Below are 25,985 nucleotides of genomic sequence, written 5' to 3' on the forward strand. Positions count from 1 at the left end.
TTATGCACTGATTGTCAGTATAGTAGTGGAAAATAGATGATAATATCTATTAGGAATTAATAATATAATAACAGCAATAAAAAAACATGAAACTGAAACAGCCATGTGTATGTTAGCACAACATTATATTTGCCGAAACATACTCTTCAATATGATCAAAGCTGTCTGTCTATAACAGCCTCAAAGTTTTGTTGTTGCCTCGGGATCTCTGGAAAACACATTGATCATAATTTTTGGCTGTTTGGTATAATATGTAGCCTTGTTTACACTTGTGCAACAGTTTTCTGAGCCATTGTTTAACGGAATAGCATTATCACAATGTGATGATTTCAAAAGTGGCTATTAGGTGTCACCATGGAGATGGGTGTCGGATGGTTTTGAAACTTTCACCACTTTCAGTGTTTCACAAAGTGCAATGTGAGAAACCGCAACCCTTAGATATCATTACCCTTTTTAAGATGTCCTCCTTCAGCGACTCTAAGTCCACAGAAGTCTTGGTTTTCTTCAGCGTCACCTTCACAAACTTCCTCACTGTCATATCTATTTTTATAGAAAAGAACAAACGTGAATACATTCAATTTGAATTGTAAAAATAAAATCTAAAGATTGGAGAGAAGTTCTGTAACCATTAAGTTCTTTTTTTAAAACTGAGAGGATGCAAATCAGAGCTCACCAGTGTAACAGACAAAGTATCGCAGGTATTGACATCCAGAGTTCACCCAATTGCCATTGAAAGCGCCTCAAGAGGCTGCGTAAAAATTCGATGGTTTGCTATACTGCCAGTTAACAAATGACTGTGAACTTCCATCTGACCACTTCCATGAATCTCTGAAGAGACTGATCCATGTGTAGGTGATCACCATATTCTTCAGCAGGTCATTCTCGGATTGGTTCCTCACACTGGCCAAGTCAGTGTAGTTCCCCCTGCAGTAGCTTTGAGCATCATCCCAGGTTTTAGGCTCATTCACATAGATGAAGCTCGATGTATCTGAAATGATTTGAATTTGATAGATAGATAGATAGATAGATAGATAGATAGATAGATAGATAGATAGATAGATAGATAGATAGATAGATATACATTTCAATTTTGTTTAATTGTGGAAAAAAAGAAATCCTCCCTTGGGATGGATTCACATCAAAATAAATGTAAAGTTTAGAGATTTGTGGACAGAAGTTATTATTATTTACACTGACCTGATAGGACAATCATCATAACTGCAGTCATGATGTTGAAAAGTTCCTTTATACCTTGAACTGGTGAGTGTCGGGGTCAGTATATCAGTGTTATTTTCCATGGTGGGACACAAAATATAGTGTAAGTTACAATGTATAGTCCTATAGTCCTATAAAAATGGTTTCGATATGAGTAAAAGTATTACATTTAACTTCATTTAACTTTAATATCACTTCCTAAAGTATAGTACTAAATATTAGTGGTAAGAAAGTAGCAGTAGTAGTGATAATAGTAATAGAAGAAATAAGAAAAGTACAAGTGCTTAAGTTCAGTAAATGTACTTTGCTATATTCTAGTTGTTGCTCTTTTTCAACAAAATATTATCTAGAAATATTTTCAGAAACATTAATGAACTTCTTTTAATTGTTTTTACTTGTTTAATTTATTTTAATGTATATTGTGTAAGATAATTATAGTGTCTGCACGCAGGATTCAAAGCTTGTGTAATCTTATTGAAAACTCTACTACTTATTTGGCACAATGACTGATTTTTACAACAAGTGAATCGACATTTTAAATAAATAAGTGCCTTATACTGAATCCACAAAAACATCTGTGCCTTTGGCCGGTGTGCTCTTTTTGCTTACCTTAAATCGGTCGATCACCAGTAAATAACAAACACCTGAAACAAACACTGTAAGCCTCTTTCCGTCTGTGCACACGTTGTATATTCTCAGTGCAGTCAAGGTTCACGCTTTATTATAAAGTGTGTTCTACACCAAATTTGCATATAACTTCTGTCCTTGAAAAGGATCCGTGACATTCACCCAACCTTTGTTTATCGCCCCAGCACAATATTTAAATGAAATTTAAAACCCTAGTCCAGTTATTTTCATAGGATTGACCTTCCTCCAGACCGTATCCTTTCAGTCCTGCCCTTCATGTTGATCTCAGTGACTTAAATGAGTATTTCTGGCAGATAGGACATAAATTACCAAAAAATAAAGATTGTTAGTAAAGTGCAGGGCCAAAGCAGCCTAAATGTCCCATGTCTCGGCGAGTGTACTTGAGGGATGCAACACTATGATTGATAAAGATATTCCCTTGTTTTATTTTTTGATGATGGCGGTATTTTCAGCCTCTCATATATTCTCTCCTGAGTTGAGACCTGCTTACTGAAAAGACAGTGGGTTTTAAAGCACATCTTTCATTTATTTATGTATTTATTTATTTGCCTGTCCCGTTTGGTACTCTAGAATTCAGAATTATTGTCTGAAGACCTAGAAAAATGCCAAACAGGTTTATTTTCTGAAGTGAGATCGGTCAACTGTAGACCAGACAACAAACGACGGAGGCCCAGAAAAGTGCAATCAAACGATGAGTTTATTGACAACGGAGAACAACCATCAGCATATGGCCTGTTTTGCTCTGACAGAAATACACTGAGTTCTGGTTTTATAGCATAGAGGATCACACCCCCACATACATGTCAATACAGGTCAAAAATACATTATGTCCAGTCATTGTTTACAGACAAGGGTACATCTTGTACATCTCTAATAACTATGAACAGACATATAACTTCTCTTTTTGATAACACCTTCCTTTTAAGGTAATAACTTCAAGCTTCAGGGCCTCTAAGGGCTAATAATGGACCCTCGTCCTCAATCACTAAGTAGACTGAATTGGCGCAGGTCTCAAATAAGAAGCAGAAGACACTTGGGCCTTCGCTCAGGCCTGCTACTAGATTTATGTGTATTGTAAGCATGCATGCAATTAACCTGCTATGTTCTCATCTTCCCTCAACATGTATCACCTGGACACTCTCACCAGTGAAGCTTAAAACCCTCTTGGATAGAACATCAACTCTAAACAAGCACAGTTATGCATTGTGTATAGAATAAACTCAACCTGTGAATAGAATGAATGTGATGACAAACATATTCAATGCAATATGAACCCTGTAAACAATATTACTGATAAAATAATACTGTAGAACATGTTATTAATGCATTTATCATAAGGCAGAGTATATGGCAGCAATAAAAGAATCTCTAAATCCCAACATTTCCCAAGTGGATCATTGCAGCTTTGCCATACTAGTCCACTTGATTGATCTTTATGGGTTTTTTTTAATGTATTTATTTATTTTTTTTAAAATAAATTTTAAGTTATTACAATCAGAACAGACATCACCAGGGGATAGTAAAGAGAAAGACATAGACAAGAGAAGTTCAAATAAAGGAGAGGGAAAGAAAAACAGAGGGGAAGAGGGACAGTGAGAAAGACATCCTCCTAGAAAAGAGCTGAGGAGAGACGGGGTGGTGACCCGACGGTGCAGAAGCCGCAGGGAGCTGCGGCAACGTGCCCACGGGCACCCCGGGCCCAGAGGTTTGAGGGCTCTCCACCCCCCAGAAGGGGCCCGACTGAGCCAGGCCACGCCAAGCAGTCGCCGGGAGTGAGTACACACCCAAGCACCCAATCTCGGACACCGAGAACCACCAATGCACCGATGGGTGAGGGCATGAGTCTAGTCAGGGGAGATAGACCCCCAAACCCGGGCCGCTAATTCTGCAGAGCTAAAAATTTAGTGTTTTCTGTCTAAACCAACTTTTGATGAGACGCTTCTTTTTCTGTCTACGAGAAGACAGACTAATGGTTCCATTTCTGAGCAGACCAGTTTAGTTCAATTCAGTTTTATTTATAAAGCGCCAAATCAGAACAACAGTTGTCACAAGGCACTTTATATTGTAAAACCCTAAAATAGAAAAAAACTGAGAAAACCCCAACAATCAGATGACCCCCTATGAGCAAGGCAAAAACAGTGGGAAGAAAAAACTCCCTTCAAAGGGAAGAAAGGGGAAGAAAACGAAAGAAGAACCACACTCAGGGAGGGGCAGCCATCTGCTGCGACTGGTTGGGGTTGAGGGGAGGAAGAGAGGACGAAAGGCATGCTGTGGAAGAGAACTAGAGATTAATAATAACTAATAATAAATCCAGAGAGGTGTATAAACACATAGTAAGTGAAAAGGGTGACTGAAGTAGAAATACTCAATGCATCATGGGACTCCTCCAGCAGCCATTGCACTTTAACTAAGAGATGATTCGGGCTGATATCTGATTTATCAAGAAGGAAAAGTAATGTTAAAAGCATGGAGGGTGTCTGTCTGCCAAATCCAAACTGGAAGCTGGTTCCACAGAAGAGAGGCCTGAAAGCTGAAGGCTGATATTCTACTTTTAAATACACTACGAGTCACAAGTAAGCCTGGGAGCGAAGTGCTCAAGTTGGGGTGATATGGTACTATAAGGTCATTAACGGTTGATGGTTGAAGAGCTTGTATGTGAAGAGCAGGATTTTAAATGTGATTCTTGATTTAAAAGGGAGCCAATTAGGAGAAATATGCTCTCTCTTTCTAGTCCCTGTCAGTACTCTTGGTACAAAAAGATGGAATATATGTTTTACACCCAGAATATTTTAAGACTGTTTAAGGTGCTGCAGAGCTGACCATTTGAAAGACCGTTTCCTATGCTAGCTCATCCAGAGACTAATTATGATGGAGGAAAATAGCCTGGGTCAAAATTGTTATGTTATGCTGCCGAGCTGATCCTCCCAGAGAGTGAGTATTGTGTCCCTGAACTCACCCATTCAAAATTGTTAGTGTTTCTGAGCTCATCTCCCCACAGACTAACTTGGCATGGGCATCCCCAGAGACTGTACTGGAATCTCTAGTTAATGCTGGGCCCTCTGTGAATCCTGAGCTGGAACAGCCACAGCTCCAGTCAGTGGAGATGTCTGTGAGCCTTGCAAAGCTCCAGCTGTCAGTGAGACTTTTTCTCAAGTCTAAACAGATTTTTTGTTTTTGTTTTTGACAGCTCAAACCCTTGCTGAAGTTTGTACACTATGTGGAAATTCAAAGATAACCCTGAGTTCAAACTTGATTTTACAAGCTTTGATTGATCCCAAATTGATGTTGAGGTCCAGGCTCTGAGGAGGACGTAACTGATAGATCAGAAGATCTTCAACACCACTGGCTGAAACGCAGCTCCACCATAACAGAAAACTATTGCAGAAAACTGCAAGATGTCCTGACAGCACAAAATCTTCTGTCTGTTTATGTCACTGGTGTTGTAAATGCCCAGATTGTACAATAAGACAGTTGTTGAATGAATTTTAGCTCTGTGTTGAAGTGTGCAGCTGGAATATTCCAGGTTATATTACATGTGTGTTTCTACATTGTGTTTTTATTTCATATATTCAGAAGTCATTACTGTGTGCTGAAAGCAAACAGAAACTATAGATAGATAGATAGATAGATAGATAGATAGATAGATAGATAGATAGATAGATAGATAGATAGATAGATAGATAGATAGATAGATAGATAGATAGATAGATAGATAGATAGATAGATAGATAGAGCAGTAGTTCACTTTCACTGTGGTGTCACTTATTCGTTCTGATCCTGTGGCAGAAAATGCATGTCAGCATCAGTTTGTAGGTGGCAGACAGGTGGCTTCATCTCGTATATTTTAACCCTTTTTCCTACAGTGCTGTGAATATTTTATTTTATTTTATTTTGCATATTTGTCACACTTCACATGTTTCAGATCAGGAAACAAATTTTAAAATTGGCCAAAGATAACCCGACTAAATACAAAATGGTGTTTTTAAGTGAAGGTATCATTTATTAAGGGAAAAAAGTTAACCAAACCTACCTGCCCCTGTGTGAAATATAGTTGCCTCGTGCGCCTAATAACTGGCTGTGCCACGCTGGGCAGCAAGAACTGCAATCACGTATTGTGATAACTGGAAATGTTAACTTTGTTTGTACAACACTATTAAAAACACAGAGTTACAGAGTGCTTCACAGTTTGAATAAAAACCACATGATGAATATAGATGTTCAAACAAAGAGACATATAATCAGCCACACAGTCAGACATTCATTCCAACTTAAATGCAGACGCACAAACTGTCGCAATCTATGGGCAAAAATAAAGGGAGAAACATTTAACGAAGGCTGACCTATAAAAGCTTTTTGCAATATTCTGAAGTGAAAATATGATGATAATAGAATAATATGTTTGAGATATGTAAAAAGAAATGATTTATGTATGGAGCAGTAATTCATAATGGTGTGTTGTTATCATTTTAAGCAAAAAAAGTTTACTTTTTAATAATTTTGGCCCTTTTGTGAAATCATTTTGTTTCTGTGTGCAAAATAAAATAATGTAAGCATCCAAAATGAGACTGTGATGGTTAGAAAATCTGTGTTTAAAAAGAAAAAGTTTAACACTGTTTGGGAGCTACTTTTTTCCCTTCTTTTTGTAATAACAATAACAGTAGATAATATGACAGGGAGAAACACAGACTGTATATAAAAGATGGACACCACCTTAACGTCACCTGTTTTAAGGTGTGCTTTTTTACAGGTCTGTCTTGATGTTTTGAAAACAGGTGTGATGACAGATGGGTAGCTTATGGAAAATTTATTATGTACAATTGTGATTCAAATTTTCAGATTATCTTGAAATTTTGAGTTAGGTATCTCAACATTTCAACTGTTTTTGTTGAAATTGTTGTTTTTCTAACTAGAGGAGCTGGCCATTATACTCATGTAAAACACTGATGTGACTTTTCACACCCAGGAGCTGTACTGACCCCAATCTCCACATTGTTCTCACCTTGGTCCCCAGCAATAGATATGCACATTTTTAAGCAGATCAGATGAATAGTTGTTGAGATAGTTGATGAACAGATGCCTTCATTTATTATTTATATGTCTGAATCTGACCAGTGGTACGACACTCTACACTGGATTAGGATCCTTTTCATTAAAATGTACTTTTAAAATCCTGGCAAAGGTTTGCCTTATTAAAACACAAATCACAGGAAATGCTATAAACCAGCAGAATGGCAGCAGTATACTAAAAACCACCAGTGACTCCATGTTTAACATAATTTGTGAAGTGACTATGTAGGTTAGCTTGGTAGCATATGCAGCTTTGGGGTCAAATGTTGAAAAACACTGTATGAACTGCAACATAATGCAAATGTCCCCTTCAGTTATTTTAATTGTATTATTATACAAGAAAATGACTAAAGGCTACTGTTTACTTTATACTCTGATAAGGCTGCTTGGCTTTTTTTTTTTTTTTTTAAAGTTCTCAGATCTTAACCAGAATATATCCAAGTCAAAGTTACAAGTTTACTGTGCACTGTGATGTGATGCAGCTGTAATTACCTGCACATAAAAAAAACAAATAACTTAAAAGGGGCTACATTTCATCTCAAATTTAATATTCAGCATACAACAATAACACACACGCACAAGGGCCTACATCAGACCCACAGAGAAGTAATCTGAGTGGAGGATTCAGCCACATATAGAGAAGTATTTGTCAACAATGATCTAGTCCAAAAATATCCAGGATTAGTGAACATTCAAGTGAAACCATTACACCGCGGTCCCCTCTTTCCTCTGTCGCTCTTGTTCCTGCGTGTGAAAATAGTCTTTGTTAAGTAGAACATCCCTCTTTAAAGGCAGGATGGGCTCCTCTGCCGTTCTGCTGCTTCCTACTTTCTTCTGTTGCGCCAGCAGCATTGCGCGAAGCAGGGGAGGGTAGGCGACGTATCGGACGGGCGGCTCGGGCAGAGGCTCAAAGTCCTTAAACTGCTGCTCCGTGTCTTTGGGAATCAGGCGCCAGTCATGGTACATCACCTTGTCCACCTCTTTGACCTCGCTCTCCTTTTTCCCTGCAAATGATAGTTTGTTTGGAGAATATTTACCAAATAACACATTTCAGGCAACACAGATATTCATAAAATACTGATTAAAAATGACTGTTACAGTAACAACAAATAAGACAACACAGGCTACAATGACCATAAACAGTGCTATTATTATTAATAACAGATAAAACTAATCTTACCTTTATAAGTGAGGATGCCCCACGCTTTGCCATGATCCATGTTCTACAAAACACAAAGAATAGTTTCCATTTCTTTAGATACAAGACTCTCACTTTTATCTAGCATAACAGTGTGCAGGCTCCATGCTCTCACCTCGGATGTGTAGTCCACCTTGACCTTGGTGATCTGCCAGTAGCTGGGCTCGGAGTGGTCCTCCAGCCAGGATTTGCGGGTGAAGAGTCGGCCCACTCCGAACAGCCTCATCCCGGCCAGCAGGGAGAAGAGGCGGCTCTCCCTGCGGACATCCTGCCATGCTAATACCGGTAGCATCTTCCCCGTGAAGGGCCGCTTCATTGTCTCGTAGTCCAAGGCGTACTTCTGGGACTCCCGGGGCCGGGACTTGAGCTCCCTGTACGCCCTGATCTTCCGAGCCATTTCCGCGATGAGGCGAAGTCTCTTCTTCTTCACCATGACTGCAGTGTCTTCCTCACAGCTCCGATAGACACGGGTCAGCGATTATCCTGGAAAAGAAATGAAAATAAAAAGAAATCTTGTCATATCTGATCTTGAATTATGTCTTTGAGGTGTTAGTGTTAGAAACGAGATAAAACTGCAATCAAATGGAGAGCATCCTGTTGGCCGGTGTTCCGTGCTCCGTGCTAAATAACACCAGTTATTAGTCGTCCCAAACATTTGTTCCGACCCATAGCAGTGAGCTACTATCGAAAGTGTTTAAAATCATTAAATGTCTACATTAAATACCTGAAAACTCCCCAGAAAGAGAACTGCCGCTACTTGACCTCCGCAAGCAAGGTGCAGAGCTTCCGACGCTCACTTGGTCCGGGCATAAAATGCTCCGTGGGAACAGCCAGCGTGCTTTTGTTCCGTGTAAGGAGAAGTTCCGTCTTCATAAAAAACAATTTTAAAAAAATTAAGAAATGAAAAATTATCATTTCATAAGAGAGCTTAGATTAGCCAGTAAAACGTATGCCAGGCAATCACACACGAACACAGTAAATACAAAGTATTTTAAATGCAAAACCACCAATTAATGTGTTTTTAAGATGCAGTGGGTTTACGGTTCCTCTTGTCGTCAGTTTCCAAACAAATCCGTTCAATTTCAGTAACTTTATGTATTAATTTATTTGTTATAAATATTATTTATAAATAAATATTCCTTCCTATCTCAATAATTCACCGTTTATTCACCCTCTATGGAGGACCACAAGAGCCACTAGCCCGTCTGTCTTAGTTAGTCCTATTTTGCTTGCTGTATGTCCTTTTCCTTAAACCAAATGCAAAGGAAACTTCCAGGCAGCTGAAATGAATGACAGGTGAAAACATTTTTTGTGAGTCATTTTCAAAATGAAACCCCCCAAAAGAAAAGAAACTTCTTTTCAACTATATGTAATATTAATTGTTAAGCTTTCTTTAATATGCATTTAATAATCAATATTCTTTTTTTCTGGATTGCTGTGTTGATGATTCCAAACAGAAGAAAATTTAATTTATATTTTATTAAGAATTTTGTCTGACTGCCTGTGAAGTCAGACATCTATGAAAACCTGGATTGTTACACACTCAACAGCCACTTTGTTAGGTACACCTGTTAAACCTGTTCAACAATATCTAGTCAGCCAAACACATGGCAGCAACCCAAATGCATTTAGGCATGTAGACAGAGTCTAGAAGACCTGCTCAAGTTTAAAGTGAGCATCAAGAAAGGTGATTTAAGTGACTTTGAACTTTGGTTCTTGGTGTCAGAGGGGCAGCTTTGAGCATTTCAGAAAATGCTCATCTGCTGAGATTTCTCCAGTCACCACAGTGCACCTTTAGGATGTTAAATGTTGAATCTACGCCACAATAAGTAGTTCTAAAGGGCAAAAGGGGGCCCAACTCAGGAGCACTAAGGTGTACCTAACAAAGTGTCTGTGAGTGCAGATTAACACCAGACAGTAAACAAAGGATTTATCTTCATTACTAAAGCACCTAAAGTGCACACAGGAGGATGGGGAAGATGAGTGTGCTGTGAGAAATGAGACACAAACAGCAATGAGTCACTGTCAGCTGCAGAAACATTCACAACAAAAACCCGACCTCTTTAACAAGCGCCCAGTTGACCAGCAAAAAACGAATTTGTTGCTACTAAATGAACAAATGGAGCCCATGCTGCATATTTAGCATTCATTTTATTTTCAGCTGAAAATCATGCTGATACAGAGAAAGGCAAGTGAAGGCCCTCACATACAGTATTAATAATATGACACAGTATAGAAGAAACACTTAGAATTTACAGTAAAACAGTAAGAAAAAAGTGCTTTGATGCATCGATGTGAAGACAAATTCATCTGCTGGACCACAATTAACTTCCCGGTGGTTACATTATTCTATATGGGGGACGAGGCAGCTGAAAGATTTTACTCAACTAGATGATCTGTGGCTCGTGAGTGATGAGCATGGTCCTCTGGTACTATCCCTGCTGCTCCATAATGACTCCCTAACCTCACCCACTGCCTCAGAGAATGCTTGTGTTGCATAGTACCTTAGGTATTTGTATCAGTGTACTGAAACCAAGAACTTTGAGGACATCAGAAACGGGTGTCTGACCTCTGGGCAAAACACTGTTTCATTATTATGGTTTGCGACTACAGAGAATCTATTTACATATCTGCCCCACATGTCTCACCGTACCCCAGGCTGTCATTCATGAACACTCAAATACCCATCAAGTACTCTGAGCTTCTCTGTACTGAAAAACATTTATATACAAAAAGTGTTTGTATATATTAGGGCAGGCTGCAAAACATGGCTGCAGCATGCATCTTTACACTTTTATGGTATGCCCCAGCCATCAACAGTATAAAAGACGGACTAAGTGTCTCAGGTCTGAAAACAGAAGCCACCAGGGGGCGATACCTGTGGTTCCTAAAAGACTTCTGGTCCCATAGTAATCTCTGGGGAAATGCCCCCCCTGCTGGAAGATCTGTAATCGCTGCGCTGCAATAGATTTAATGTTCTAAAGAGCATTAAATCTATTTTGTAAATTTGACTCCTTCCACAGTGCTTAGCAAATTTCTCAAATCACTGCCCAGTGAAAGGTTTACGCCACAGCTGCCCTAAATTATCAGTACTCAGAATTACCAAAATCCTAATGATTTGATTTTTTAAAAATATTCTGTTTTATTTTTAAAAAATCTGAAAAAAATATGCCAAATTACAGTTATTTAGTTTTAGTGGTTGAATATTAAGGTTGACTTTTTTATGACTGGTGGTCTGGTAAATTTGTTAAGCATTGCATATGTTGGAAAGGAGGATTATCCAGGACATGCTCACTGGTAGCCAATGAGCATGCGGTTTAATAGTCAACTCCGCCTCCTTCTCATTGCACTGGATACCAAAATGCCAAGACGCCAACAGCAGAAATTCTTGGTGTCGTCACGGTAGCTATGTCCATCTTTTTTTTACCATGGTCCCAGGAGATTATTGAAATATAACATTTTCTAAAAGGTATAATGTCCCAATAATCGTTGAATCAATCAAAATATGGCTCAGGTTTTTGGGCAGTGATGCAGTTTAGGTGATGTTGCCTCCGTCCACTGCCTGAGTGGAAAATAAGATGTACGCGAGGACATCTCAGGCCCATCCGTGTTACTTTTAAGCCATTGAGAATGAGAGAAAAAAGGATGTTAGGCCTCTTGATAGGTCTACACTTTAGTCACAGCTTGACTGCTTCACTTCAGATCCACTGTGGTGGTGAACAGAGGCAAAACAATCTTTTTCACAGACTCCTCGACCTGACTGGTCTCAGTCTCAATGGTCATTGTAGCAGTAGCAACACCGAGTCTGTCACAATGATGACACCTTTAGCCATATAAAACCATATTTGGACAAAATGAACCGTATTCATACTAAACACATAGTGTGGGAGCGGATTACACAGCAGGAGGATGGATATCTTTCTGTACACAATTTACTATTTTCTGCTCATCCACTGCACTAGAGAGGATTTACAACACAGAGCTTGAACTGAATTCGGGGCCAGAAAAGCTGCTTTGAGAAAGACTTTTGAGAAAGAAAAAAAGCTGAACTAGTGCTGGGCGATATGACGATATATATCGTGTGGACGATAGAAAAGTGTCTGTCGTGCCATTTGTCTTCTATCGTTTCTAACCCTAATTTTATAAATTATTACATAAAATATATCATTAACCCTTTACAACCGGTCGGAGCAGGCACACTCCGTTTTGCCTAACTATTTTTAAATCCCTGTAGAACTGGAACAACGTAAGGTAGCGCAATAATTTTTTTTGCATATAAAACCGTAGGAGTTGTACTTACATCTTATTCCATTAGCTCGCCCTAGGTCACGGTTTCCTTCCACATATAGCTTTGCAAAAATTGCATAAAAAGCACTTCCAGCAACAAAAACATAATATTCCAGGCTTGCAGCAACAAAAACATAATATTCCAGAAGCACGCTTTGCCGATCGGATCAGCTGTTCATAACACTTCCTACTTGGAATATAAGTCAGCACGAACTATCGCATGTCCGCCATTACCTGTCCGAAACCGGAAGTGGCGTCATTTTCGCGCAAAATGTAGTTTTTTACCTTCAAAGCCTATGTTGGTGTTTTTAAAAGTCATGTTTGACTTTATGCTTTTCTGTATCGTTTCTGGGACGCTTAGAAGTCAAATTACACTGTTGGAAATAGTTTATTTTGATTCACATGCTGGTTTTTTGCAAATTTGCATTATAATATTTATTTTCATTTTTCCTGTAGTATATAAAAATTAGTGTATCTCAAAAATAGAACTATGGAGACACTCAAAATAAATTTATCGTGGTTGGAAACTATTTTGTGCAACTTTTTTGTATTTACAGTTTTGAGGTATAAGCCTCTTAAATTTCTCTAACTGGAAATGTATGTAAAAAAAAACAACCCAATAACGATTTTCAATTTTTTTGTAGTTTATTGCACTTTTTTGCAATTTATGTAGTTACTATGGACTTAATGCATACATATTATTAAAATTTGGGCTATAACGGTTGTATTGATGTATAGCAACTTGAAATGCTCCCACAAATGGCACTACAGCATGTAAAATGTAAAGATAAGCTCTGGCTCTATTTTCTCTTGCATAAAGTTAAAAGTATAAAAAAATGATATTTTTCGCAAAGAAACTCCGTCTTGTGGTTTTGCGACATGGTGCTGCTTTACGTGCACCCGGATTTGCGACATGCTTTACGGTAACTCAAAACAAAGACTGCACCCTCTCCACTCGCTGTTTACAGACTGCATACTTTCCAGATGACCACAGGTCAGGTGGTATATCGTGATATATATCGTTATGGTGATATAAAATAATTCATATCGTGATAAATATTTTTTCCATATCGCCCAGCACTAGAACAAACAGAGACATACCAAAATAATAGCTTGATGATGAATCTACTGTCTGTTAAAGAAACTTTTAAAACATAAAAAAGTAACAGCAATGAAAATGTTAAAATATCAGCATTAAAAGGCTACACTAAATAATGCACACAGCTTTATAGACGGAAAAAAAAGGCTGGAAGCTAGATGGATGATGTCTCCATGAATGTAACATATAACAGATATTTTTCAAGAAATAACGCTTATCTGATGTGTCGTGAGAGGTGCATGCCTTGCTCAAAGGTTATCGCTCTCTTTTTTAAGGCTAAAAGCTGCAAAGTGCACTCAGGTTCATTTACCGTTAACTTTTAGCATTTAAGGAGCGAACAGTAGTTACATAATATAGAATATCAGCTGATTCTGAGCAACAGAGGAGAAACTTGCAGATGCCACTGATACATGTAACAAAGTCCTCTGATAACTCACTGATAACATTTAAAGTGAGAAAAACATACATTAAATGCAAGATACGCGATGAAAATACAGAAAATTTCTATACAGTATCTGTTTTTTTAACCCTCCCCATTTTGATGACCACCACATCCACCCATAACAAAATAACATGGTATATTTTCACCTTTTACTGAAGCTGGCTTTGATACTCGACATGTGATGAGCATGAAGAATGGCATGACAGAAGATCACAGTTTTCCACCGACGTTTCGCTCCCTCCGCTCGACCGCCCTCGTTACTTTCTCCAGACGCCACTAATAAAGAAAGCTTGAGGCAGTTCAGTAACACTACATCAGATGCCAAAGGACACTAATGTCTGCCAGTGTTTAAGGGGAGGTAGGATCGAGTCGCCCAGTCATGTCCAGCGGCATCTCTTCCTCTGACAGGCCTCCGGATCGGACGAACAACCCTCTGAGTCGCTCTCGGAGGAGGACGGTCCTGCCAAAGCGGGGACCGGCAAACTGGAGGACTGCTCAGCGCCATCTGGGGTTTCTTCCATTGTGCCGCAGTTACCGGTAAGACTGAGCACCCAACCCAGTTTGTTGTGGAGCAAATGACGCAGGCCAGGTGGTAGGGGCAACACATCTAGGATGTCTATACAGTCTGGCACCAGCTGGCGAAGACGAGCACAGCACAGGTACAGCAGGGAGGTGGGTGCAGAGCAGGATCTGATGACCTTCATGCTGCTCTTCGCCGCTGTGGAGCACGCCATTGGATAAAACCTCTTATTCTGCAGCTCTGTAGCAGCAACTCCTGGATCAAGACAGGTGAGAAATCTGTATTATTGAGTTTCAGGAGCACACTGCGGTTCACATTTTTGTAAGATAGCAGAAGGTCTCCACTAAACAGCATCTGTTTCTTATGATTACAAAAACTCCTTTGCCTTTGCATATAGTTGACCTATTAGGGCTGAGTCACACAGGCTTACAAACTGGTCCAAAACACACTGGGAACCTGCAGTTAAAATGGAAAAAGGCTTGTGAACTTATAGTGGTTGCTGGAGGTTGCCACCAGTTGCTAGGTGAAACTGGCTGCAAAGATTGGTCACAAAAAACCTCCTTGTAATTGCTTTGGTTTCTAGCATTTCCAACTTTTTACACTTTCACTACCTCTTGGAGAGTAGTTGGTGAGTTTTTGCAGATAAATCTGCATCTTCTGTGCAAACTACAGACAAAGGAATCAAACTGCTATCAAATAAAGCAATCGCAAGGATGTTTGTGGTTCCAAGCTGGTTGCTGCTCATTTTGTAGGCCTGTGTGACCAGGGACACATCAGAAATAAATTAGTATTTATGTAATCTAATCAGTAGAAAAACTGTCCACAAACCTATGCACTTTCGATTTTTGAAGAAAGTAAGTGTGCCGTGCCACGTGTCCAGATGAACTCCAATGATGGAACCTTGACCAAAACGTGAGGAGAAGTTCATTTTGTCTCCTTTATGATGCAACAAGCCTGGAAAATGAACAAAACCAATGATTTTTTAACATATAAAACCCCTTTTGAGCAACTATCAATACATCAGGGGCACTTGTGTTTAAGTTACCAGTGTAAGAAAGCCCCCAGCTGTCTGCATCTTTTCCCAGCAGGCTGCAGAAGGTATGTCTGTATTTGTCCAGATTGACATCAGATGTACCGATACCAACCATCTGTGCAGAAATAAATAAACATTTAGGCACAAATACACATTTGTTCTGCTTCTAGGACAATTTTTGGTGACTAAGGAAAATAAGAAGTCGAGCTTTACCATATCTGTTCCGTACACTGGGGACGTCATCTTAATTTCCCAGAAGTGCTGCCCGTCTGCGAGCTCCTTGGAGCCGCGGATTGCAGCTGTACCACAGCTGTATTCAGAGTGGAAGTTCACTTTGCGATTTTCGCAGCTCAGTAATGTTGCTGTTGATCGGCTGTTGGCATCCCAAACCCAATCAAAATCTAAAACATAACGAGTCATTTATCAAATATTAATGAGCATAACAAAAGATGATGTACTGTGCCCTGCCCCGGCTGTCATGTACCTTGGTCATCCTCTCCACAGTGGCAGTCTTTAACCTGGAGAAAGCCTCGCAGACGAGGGTTGTAGCTGGTCTCTGCCTGGGAATCACAACCGCAGTAGGACTCTCCGGTGACGGGTACTGCGCTGGGGACTGGTGGGACCATCACTGCTGAAAAGTCTCCCTCAGAGTCTGAATCACTTGCGTACTTCGGAGCAACAACAACAAAGAAATAAAAAGAGCAAAATGAACTGTCTGCAGTGTTATTTATGCACAGACTTTGCTGTCAGCCCTCGAAAAATGCTAAATGGGGATGCTGCATTGCAGGAGGCAAACAATGCTTTCCTTCACTATCCTTTCCGCATTGAAACAACTGACCCTCAAGCTTTAAGCATCACACAATGATATCAACAAATGCACACAGCTCATAACGCCCAAATCCAAGTTAGATGCTTTCTGTCTGGTGGGGATCCACATCTTCCTTATTTACCTCAAGGCGATCATAGTTCCATTCTTCACTCTCAGAAGCCAACACAAGGGCCCGGGCATCAGCATCCCTCCGTATGCCTCCCCACACATATCTCCATGCACGACTGTTCCTGCTTCTCCTGGACATGGCAGCAACAGAGTCTCACTGTAGGAAGAACCTGCCAGTCTGCTGAGGTTTAGTCCAGATGTTGGAAGAACGGCATCAGTACAGCAGCTGAATGACAACAATGCAATGTGATTATCACGGGAAAAAACCAACAACAACAAAAACTCACATAAACTGAGCTGCTTTTAGTACTGAAAGACAAAGTCGTGCATCTGTCTGCAGACCCCGTGTGACGTATAATGTGTATTATTCATAAATCCTGGCTTGTCTGTATGGCAACATTTCCTACACCACGCATTTATAGTGCTTTATTTTAAATAAATCCTGCAACCCCATCTCTAATCTCATGTTTAATCTATGTTATTTAAGACATTTTAGAAAGCATTTTCAGGGCAGCATTTAGCCGTATCCCACTGAAACCTCCCCTCTGTATCGGCTCACGCTTACACATATCACCATATCAACATAGCATAAAGCTAACTTTGTCCACAAATCAATTATATCACAAGTAAAAATTATTACCCCCTTGATTAGGTAGGAAACTACTTTTCACAAATAGCATTTTTTAAAACTAACACAAACGGCTAAAGCTAGCTACCTGGCTAGCCAGCAGAGCCGCGTATGTATCAACACGTTAGCTGGTAATAACAAGGTCAGAAGCATTTTACTGGTGATTATTGATACGTATTTACATTGCAACACGGTAAATACATCTAAGGCACGTAAGGTCGCAATTTATCTGATGACATGCATCAAGAAATGACTGAAACCTGTTTTAGGCTAGCTATTTAGCTTTCGTTAGCTACCCGCTGCTAGCATTGCTGAAAAATAAAAGCGAGACGTTCTTATTACCTGTTTGTTGGTCACATTCAGTTTCTACATAAAAACCGCCAAACCCGCAAAGACGTCGTCCCTTGAGTGTCCTGTATTACAAGATACTTCAGGCAAGACAGCTCGCCGGGCTTCTGTTTTCCATGACCTACTTTTCATGAGTGCGACCGTAAACAATAACAGGCAGACTGAGGAGGAGCTGCGGCGCAGGAAGTTTTCTGCGCTCATCACAGACTCCTGTCATCATCTCTGCAGCCAGCAGTGACTGAACCTGTTATACTCAGCCGTAAAAACAAGTATCCCCTGCGGTGGAGAACCTTTAAGGCATTAACATGGTAAAATACCGAAAATTTTGGTATCGATCCGATACGAAGTAAATAGCAGGCCACTATTGCCGATACCAATAACGATACCGATACTTTTAAGCTATAAAGCCAGCTGATGGTGAGAACATTATGTCATGATTTATGAGATGAATTATCATTAATTTGCTAATTTTGAACAATAAATCACTGTTATTTTTTACTTTCCACAACTTACTTACTTATTTGACACAACAAAACACACCTTTCAGGTTTTCATATATTTTGAAACTGGGTTTTTTGGAGAGCCAGAGTGTAAATGTGCCTGCTTAAAGGACTCTGGGTCAGCTTCTGTTAATGGAGTTTATAGGTTATAAATGAAATAGACATGACACTCAATACAAAAAGGCCCTGACATTTTTCATGGTGCATGTTTGAGGTGTGTGCTACATACTGAACTTAGAGGATAGAAACAAACTATTGATCTAATCCGCTAGTATCGATCCAATACCAATTCCAGTGTTGGTATTGATACAGTCAATATTAGGATCACTATTTATTCTTGGACTTCACTAAATTAGTGTTGCATGATAGAAGTTGAAAATAATCCTTATTTATTTAATGTTGGGTCTCAGTTCAGCTGCTAAGCTAATCCACCGTTCCAGCTTCCTTTAAGCTTGCTTTCTTCTTATTGGCTGCCCCTCATAAACACAAGGTTTGCAGAGTAGGTGAGTGGGGCTATATTCAAGAATACTGTTCCTGACATCACACAGAGCCAAGGGTATAAAATTATTGGAAACTGAGTGGTTAAGTCAGCCTCAGACCCTAGCTTTTGCAGAAACACAGCCTCACTGGACACTTTATTAGAAACCCCCTTTCACCTGCAGAACAGACTTAATTCTTCATGGCATAGACTTTGTCAACAGTCCTCCATATATCCCATATTGACTTGACAATGTCACAGAGTTGTTTGCAGATTTGTTGGCTGCACATCCATGATGTGAATCTTCTATTCCACCACATCCCAAAAGGTGCTCTATATGATTGAGGTGACTGTGGAGTTCATTTGAGTATAATTAATTCAGTATCTTGTTTGAAAAAACAAAACAGTTTCTGATGATTTGAGCTTTGTGACATAACATCCTGCTGGAGTCAGAAGATGGGTACACGGTGGTCATGCAGGGATGAACCTGGCCAGCAACAGTGCTCAGGTAGGCGTTTTACATGATGTTCAGTTGGTACCGAAAGACCTAAAGTGTGCCAATAAAATATCGCCCACACCATTACACCACCAGCAGCAGCCTGAATTGTTGATACAATGCCGGATGGATCTGCTTTCATGTTATTTATGCCAAATTCTGATATCACCATCTGAATGTCAAGACTCACGAAACCAGGTAATGTTTTTAACCAGACAGCTGCCGGCCATTCTCTGTCAAGACTAAAAGTAAATAAAGTTTCTGCAGCATTCAGATTTTATGAGAACTTGTAGCTGAAACTTTTTTGGGGTCAGGACTGTTCATTTAACCTGTTTGGAAGACTTTCAATCCATGAACTTATGGGTTAAAAATACCCAACATATTGGCCAGATATCTGCTGTCTGCTTTCCTTTTGCAGTGTTTGGTCATTTCATTAACAGATATACTTTAAAAATAAATACTGGACAGTGAGATTCTGGAGGAGGTTGAGTTTTATTTGGAAATCTGACAGGCATGGCTGAACAGTGAGCTCTCACCTTCAACAAAATAAAACAAACAAATCAAGACAGCAGCACTACAGGTAAACGATACAAGTGTCTGAGGAGGTCATATTAAACATAAATCCACTTGCATACATTATGCACTCAAATCATTCACGCACACACTGTCAACTCCATATGAACATGTGGACATCCTCCATTAATATTCACACTACATCCAGAGGAATTCCAAGCACTTATAACAATTACCCACAGTGCAATTAATCTAACTATACACAGATAATTTATATATGTTTTTATGTATATAGGGTATTCAATAAACAGTACTCCATTTAGATAGCTTCAAAATCTTTATAGCTGTCCATAAATAGTGAAAAAAAATAAGTTTCAAAAATGGTCCCAGAAAAGAACATGAAAAAAATAAAATACTAGTGTTCACGATATCTTCAGCAGTCTTAAACAGAGGTTGACAATATAAACCACCAACAAAAAACAAACAAATAAATAAATAAATAAATAAATACATAAATAAACCAAAGGAGGGGAATGGGCAGAGGGGGGTAAACGTTGATACTCACACTCACAGCACAGACTGGTTACTACATTTACTGGGGGGCAGGGGGGCTCTGGATCACTGTACAGTTTAAGATCAGACAATAAATCAGGCAGACTGTCCACACATCATCCCACAACACACAGTACATGTTCATGCCCGTTCTGTACGCACAAGACCTGACACAACTGGATGGCTTTAAACAATATGGATAGACACCTATCTGAGGACAGAGCTGTCAAAGTCGAATGTGTTTCTGTCGCCATCCCGTCCTGTCAGACCCACCGGGTGTAATGGAAGTAGGTGAAAATCTCCTATTTGTTCTTGCTGCTCTGATGTGGAATGAATGAGATGGTGGCATGATGGAGACACTTATTTTGTAGATAGGATGAGGGCCACGATGAGGCCGTAAAGACCCAGCACCTCGGCGAAGATCAGGATCAGGATCATGCCCACGAACAGCCGAGGCTGCTGAGCGGTCCCTCTCACGCCGGCGTCACCCACGATGCCGATGGCGAACCCGGCCGCCAGGCCGCTCAGGCCCACGCTCAGACCGGCACCGAGATGCAGGAAACTCCTGTTGAAGAGAAGCAGTAGAAAATACTTTTGTGAAGTTGGGAGCATTCACAGCCTGGTTCTGCCACAGGTTTCTTCCTGTTAAAAGAGAATTTTTCCCCTTCCCTCTGTTGCCCAGTGCTTGCTCATGGCAGTTGTTTGATTGTTGGGGTTTTCTCTGTATTATTGTAGGGTCTTCACCTTAGAATATAAAGGGCCTTGAGGCGACTGTTTTGTGATTTGGTGCTATAGAATTGAACTGAAACATCTTTTTTGTCCATAGGTTGGAAATACTCTGAGTTTTATATGTATCATCAAATTGTGCACTGAAACGTCCTCATCTAGTGTGAGCATGTGTTGCGTTAAGTGTGCGTGAGCACAAAATTTTGTTTATAAAACTGTGGCGTGCTATGTTCGCTCCTCTCTCTTGTTCCTCCTTCTAAACTTGCATGAAAAAATAGGAAGCAGTGTGCAGAGATCAGCAGTTTCACTCTACATGTTTGTGTTGTTGTATTTACTGCTTTTTTAGCAATTCTATCCAAAAGGTCTGAATAAAAGTGCTGAATTCTGAAAAGAACAAGCCCAGTTTCAAATCTGCAATCTCTTTATGCATTATTAATAATAACTGGACTAGATCAAATTGCTCAAGTCTTTACAGAAAGTGACATGTTAAGGACTCGCCTAGTGGTTAATATGCATGCCCACATAGTTTTTAAAAACAACCGGAACAAATAAAATTCAACCCTGGCTGGTCTCCCCAGAGAAACGTGCTCATCAGGGCTGCTACATAAATAATGTCAGAAGACCATTTAAAGTGCTTTCATACAGCAAAGTGAACACCTGTTTACGAGCATGGCGCTGTGTTTACAGTGAAATAGTACACCTTGACAGCACAACGCTAGTTTGGTTTTCCTGCCCACAAACACTGTGCTGTTGGGTCTCAGCTATATCACAAAACTGCCACCGGGAAACAATTCATGTTAACTGACTGAGACCTGCCCAGCAAAACAACGAAGAGCCAGATGAAACAAGTGGACCATGAAGGAGGTTAAACAGTAAGCTCAGGTCCAACAGGTTTATTTCTTTAAGGAGATGGCAGAGATTATAATAGAGCTCAAAGGCCAGAGATGATTGCTCTTTTTAAAATGTTGCTATAATCTGATCATTTTTAGCCTGTTTGTGAGCTTAAATCTTTGTTTTTGTGTTGCTTAAAATTAAGTTGTGTATGTAAACAATAACTATAGAAACCCGACTCAACATGATCTTGAATAACACGTCAGACACAGACAATGAAATTGAGATTGCTATTTTACTGTAACATCACTATATGACAAACAAACAAAGCTCCTTTGTATGAGAAGTTTATCTTACTTGTAAAGAGAGACTCTCTCAGATATGTTGTTTGCTATCAGCACAGCCACCACCAGCCCGTAGATGGCGATGATACCTGCCATGACCACAGGGATGATGGACTTCATGATGAGCTCTGGCCGCATCACAGACATGGCAGCGATGCCTGTGCCGCTCTTTGCCGTCCCATATGCTGCTCCTAACGCTGAGAAAGAGAGATGATAAATCTGCGTTAATGAAGCAAAGCTCAGAGTTTTATCTTCTGAGGCAAGATGCTGAAAGACAGGATGAGAAATTCGACTGCCAGGTCTTTCTTGCATTTCACCTACATTTTAGCTTTCCTCATAAACCATCTCGGAAAAATTGCATGAAAAATGTTATAAGTTGTTAGACTGTGAAGTCTCGCTACGCAACACAACACCGCCCACTTGAGTACTTTATATGACTCTTTTCATGACTAATAATGCCACCGATGGGCGCTCGTCCAGCAATTTTTCCCTCCGCTCTGCTGTCACCTCGCATTTCACTGATGCCCGCTTGGCTCGTCACACTGCCATGAATGCTGCACATACCAAAATATTACAGTTTATACGTCCACAACAACTCTGCAATAAACCCAGGCATTTGCAGGAATCTCAACCTGTTATTTTATCTGCATTTCCTCCTGCTGTTGATCACAAACTGCCTCTGCTTCTTTATCACTGTCTCCTATTTGCATGCGATTTCATTTGTTTTGCATTAGAAAACTCTCTGTGTTCACAGTAAATGTGTACTGTGCAAATGAAGATCAGAAAAGTGAGCAGCATCATCTAAAAATTATGCTTACTTGTGATGATTAAGAAGTGATGAATGGGCTGTAACTAGTGACAGAGCTGTACTGTATTTCAGTAGGTTGTATCTTTAAACTAAAGGGGATTCATGTGTATATTTATACTGTGCTCAGTATGATTTTTACAATCCCATCACATGCACTTAAACAGCTGCATGAACATTATTATTAAATACAGAGTGGATCACTTGCAGGTCAGCCCCTCTGATCAGAAGAAGGCAGAGGTTCTGCCAGAGAGCGGTGGCGTTCACATTGCAAATGTCTTTGATGCAGAGCATTCAGGCGCTATTCTTCAACACCTGGAGAGCGCAGATCGGTGCCAGGCGATTCCTCATCATTACATGTGACTTTGCTGGCTGCGAGCAGAGAGCAGCTGTGAACACGGCATGTTTACAAAGAAGGCTCACTCACTGGGGTGGATGAATAAATAATAATGGTACAATAACACACAGCTTTCCTCACTTCCCACTTGCTTGGCTGTGCAGTCACATTTACAGGCAATGGACTTCTCTGTAGTCTGGGAGTCTGGAATAGTTGTTATTAGTCTGCATTTTGTGCAACTTTTCAAACCATAAGGGTCCAAAAGCTAAAATATTCACACGCCTTTCGCTGTGAGAAGTGTTGGCTATGACGAGGGTGTTCAGCTACACAGGCGAACCATTTTCTTAAAAGTAACATCGGGGCTTCGGTTTCATTAAATGGTTAATGTCTATAAATCATGGACTGGATAAACGGAGAATAATCATACATCTCAAGTTGGCCAGTTTTACTGAGAGTGACAGCAAACTCAAATAATGCAGCTGTATGAAGGGGCTCCTAAATGCTGTGGTGTATAAAATGATGGGTTACTGAAGTGCAACCAATGCACAGTTTGTGCTGAAGTTAGAGGACACCCAAGGTTATTTTTTCCTCCCAAAATGTCACGCTTTTAAATAATTTAAGGGTCACTGTGGAAGAGTTAATATTAAACTTGATGTCAACCTCATTAAACCGTGTGGTGATTAAAAGCAGGCCAAAAAGCATGAAAGGTTTAAGAGCTAATATTTATAACAAATATTATTTAATTAATAATTTTCCTCATACTGCTCCAAATTGTCTTTATGCCACCTGCAGAAAACATGAAAGCCTGAAGGAGAGCAAAGGTCACACAGGTATGCACAACTTAAGCAGCAGGCACACCTCAATGTGTGAGGAAGTCTTTAAACTAATTTAGATCTTATTAGGATACACTGATCCAACTGGGTGTTGGCCACAACTTCACCAGTCCACATTCATGTTGTTGCCTTCTAAATATCAATGTAAAATTCAATGCTTACATCAGGAATTAAAAAAGGCTGTTCATGCTCCAAATGATCCTTTTGGTGGGGTGATTATGAAGATAAGCAGGATTTGTTTGCATACAATTAAGATAAAGAGTCTGTGTTACTTTACAAAACAGGGGTGTATCCTTTCTCCTGTTATTTTAGGACATAACACCCTCTATTTAAAAATGTAAAAAAATCAGAGTCCTGAAAACCCTATTTGGTGGGTGAGATTTTTTTTTAAATATATAAGCGTCAACATTTCCAGGGCCAAACAACACAGTTTAAATGCTACAGCTATTTCTGGCCTAATGTTGAATATATGTTGCTGTTTCATCAGTGCAAAAATAAGCCCGGCCTGTCACGAACACAGTTGCTTGCATCAGCAAGAATTACCATCACTTGATTGGCTTAACTTGGCCAAAAAATGTCTCCCACCACGAGCACACTGTGAACCTTTCAGTGGGTGTGCTCCACACTGCACGACAGGCGGTGCAAATGAATGGGTGGATTTCCCCCTTTTAATTTCTCCCGCTGATCTTTAGGCCTTCGATGCTGCCTCCTCTCCAGTAACACAGGAGCTCATTTAAACTAATAAAACCTCGGCAACCTTTAACGAGGATGCCATGTTTCCTCCATCAAGATCTCTGGCCTTCCTGTTTCCGTGAAATAACCCCATTATGGCAGATTACAGATGGCCTGACCAGGTCAGCTGCCACCTCCGTTGATGGGTGTGCGTCACCAACCAGCAGCAACCGGGACACATCGTTACAGCCTGGCTCACGCAGAGGGAGGCAGCCTGCAAGAGCAAGGTGAGGACAGCAGCTTGATGTCGATGGAATCCCTCCCCCTTGCCCTCGCCTCTCCTTCGCAACGCATCCCCTGGCAGGTGTGCGAGCCGAGAAAGCGCCGGGGCTTCTCTCCGCACAAACCCCGCCGCTGGTTGGTCTTTAACATCGCCCCACGAAGTCAACACCTGGCCGAGCTAACCCGCCGTTAGCGTTATGACAGCGAAAACGAGGATGCCAAGATGAAGAAGCTGGTGTAGTTACCGCTGAAGACCATGGCCGCAGAGGCACCCATCACGGCGAAGAAAGGCGAGTACTCGGGGCTCTCCTCAGAAGACATTCTCGCACTATTTCCTCAGGGCGATACGGCTACGGAGCAGACGGACTTCTCGTCAGGGCTTCCCCTATCCCACCTTGGGCTTTCGGGCAGCTTAAAACACTGGGAGGGGGGCGATAACGTAGCAGGCAGCAAGAGGACCGGTGTAGAAGAGGGGAAAATGGCGAAACGGAAAAAGTCACGTGGCCAACCATCCAGGAAGGTTCCATTTAGGGATTTTCCCGGGGGGTAAGGGAGTGGGGTGCTCGACACAAACAGACATTAATATAACCTACAACTGCTGATTATTACATACATCTTGAAACATATTACATATTAAAATATCGTTTCTAAATTAAAGGCATTTGAAAGGGAATTTCAAATTGATTGTACGTCACATAATGCATTTATTACTAAAACATGCTATGAGTTTTTTTGCCCCGTCCATGAATTATGGTACGCTCTGCTGCTGCTGCAAGCTGCACTTACTGCGGTTGAAACGCTAGTCGTCACTGCAAGCTGGCGTATTAATTATTAGGTTTAAAATAAACAGCAGACTCCACCATAAGCGGCGTCTGCACCCTATGATTTTAAAATACAACAACAAATAAACAGTTTAATGTAGACACAGCGAGAAAACACAGCAACCCTGAGTCCATATTAAGCATTCAGCCATCCATCCACCCTCCAGCACAGGAGCCTACAGGGCATGTCTGTGGTGTGCTGTTTTCTGCAGGGCAATACCTTTCGGGGAAATTCGGACTTAAAATAAGAGAAGAAACTCTTTAGGAGACCAAATATCAAATAACTACTCAAGAAACTGAGCAAAGCCTAAAGATGCACCCCGAGTCGTCATTTCAAGGTGACACCAACATGAAAATGGGTGTTTCTGGTGTC

At 40.4% G+C, this 25,985-nt stretch overlaps 3 protein-coding genes across 3 annotated transcripts; all 3 read right to left on the reverse strand.

Annotated features, from left to right (window-relative positions):
- Window positions 1-7,457: 7,457 nt before the first annotated feature.
- mrps34 (mitochondrial ribosomal protein S34) lies at window positions 7,458-9,011 on the reverse strand. Its single transcript, XM_031732680.2, has 4 exons — window positions 8,853-9,011; window positions 8,244-8,611; window positions 8,111-8,153; window positions 7,458-7,934 (listed from the first exon to the last, which is right to left on the reverse strand). Exons 2-4 carry the CDS (start codon window positions 8,559-8,561, stop codon window positions 7,636-7,638), a joined length of 660 nt encoding a protein of 219 aa, XP_031588540.1. The 5' UTR covers window positions 8,562-8,611; window positions 8,853-9,011; the 3' UTR covers window positions 7,458-7,635.
- Window positions 9,012-13,524: 4,513 nt separating this feature from the next.
- Window positions 13,525-17,729, reverse strand: spsb3a (splA/ryanodine receptor domain and SOCS box containing 3a). The gene is made up of 7 exons (XM_031732632.2): window positions 17,417-17,729; window positions 16,460-16,672; window positions 15,994-16,177; window positions 15,723-15,910; window positions 15,522-15,624; window positions 15,305-15,430; window positions 13,525-14,731 (listed from the first exon to the last, which is right to left on the reverse strand). The coding sequence occupies exons 2-7, from the start codon at window positions 16,583-16,585 to the stop codon at window positions 14,334-14,336; spliced, it is 1,125 nt and encodes a 374-aa protein (XP_031588492.1). The 5' UTR covers window positions 16,586-16,672; window positions 17,417-17,729; the 3' UTR covers window positions 13,525-14,333.
- Window positions 17,730-19,369: 1,640 nt separating this feature from the next.
- Window positions 19,370-25,514, reverse strand: atp6v0ca (ATPase H+ transporting V0 subunit ca). The gene is made up of 3 exons (XM_031732631.2): window positions 25,037-25,514; window positions 21,876-22,059; window positions 19,370-20,526 (listed from the first exon to the last, which is right to left on the reverse strand). The coding sequence occupies exons 1-3, from the start codon at window positions 25,110-25,112 to the stop codon at window positions 20,322-20,324; spliced, it is 465 nt and encodes a 154-aa protein (XP_031588491.1). The 5' UTR covers window positions 25,113-25,514; the 3' UTR covers window positions 19,370-20,321.
- Between the last annotated feature and the right edge of the window lie 471 nt (window positions 25,515-25,985).

This window comes from Oreochromis aureus, linkage group 4, assembly GCF_013358895.1.
Source record: "Oreochromis aureus strain Israel breed Guangdong linkage group 4, ZZ_aureus, whole genome shotgun sequence".
Classification (NCBI taxonomy): domain Eukaryota; kingdom Metazoa; phylum Chordata; class Actinopteri; order Cichliformes; family Cichlidae; genus Oreochromis; species Oreochromis aureus.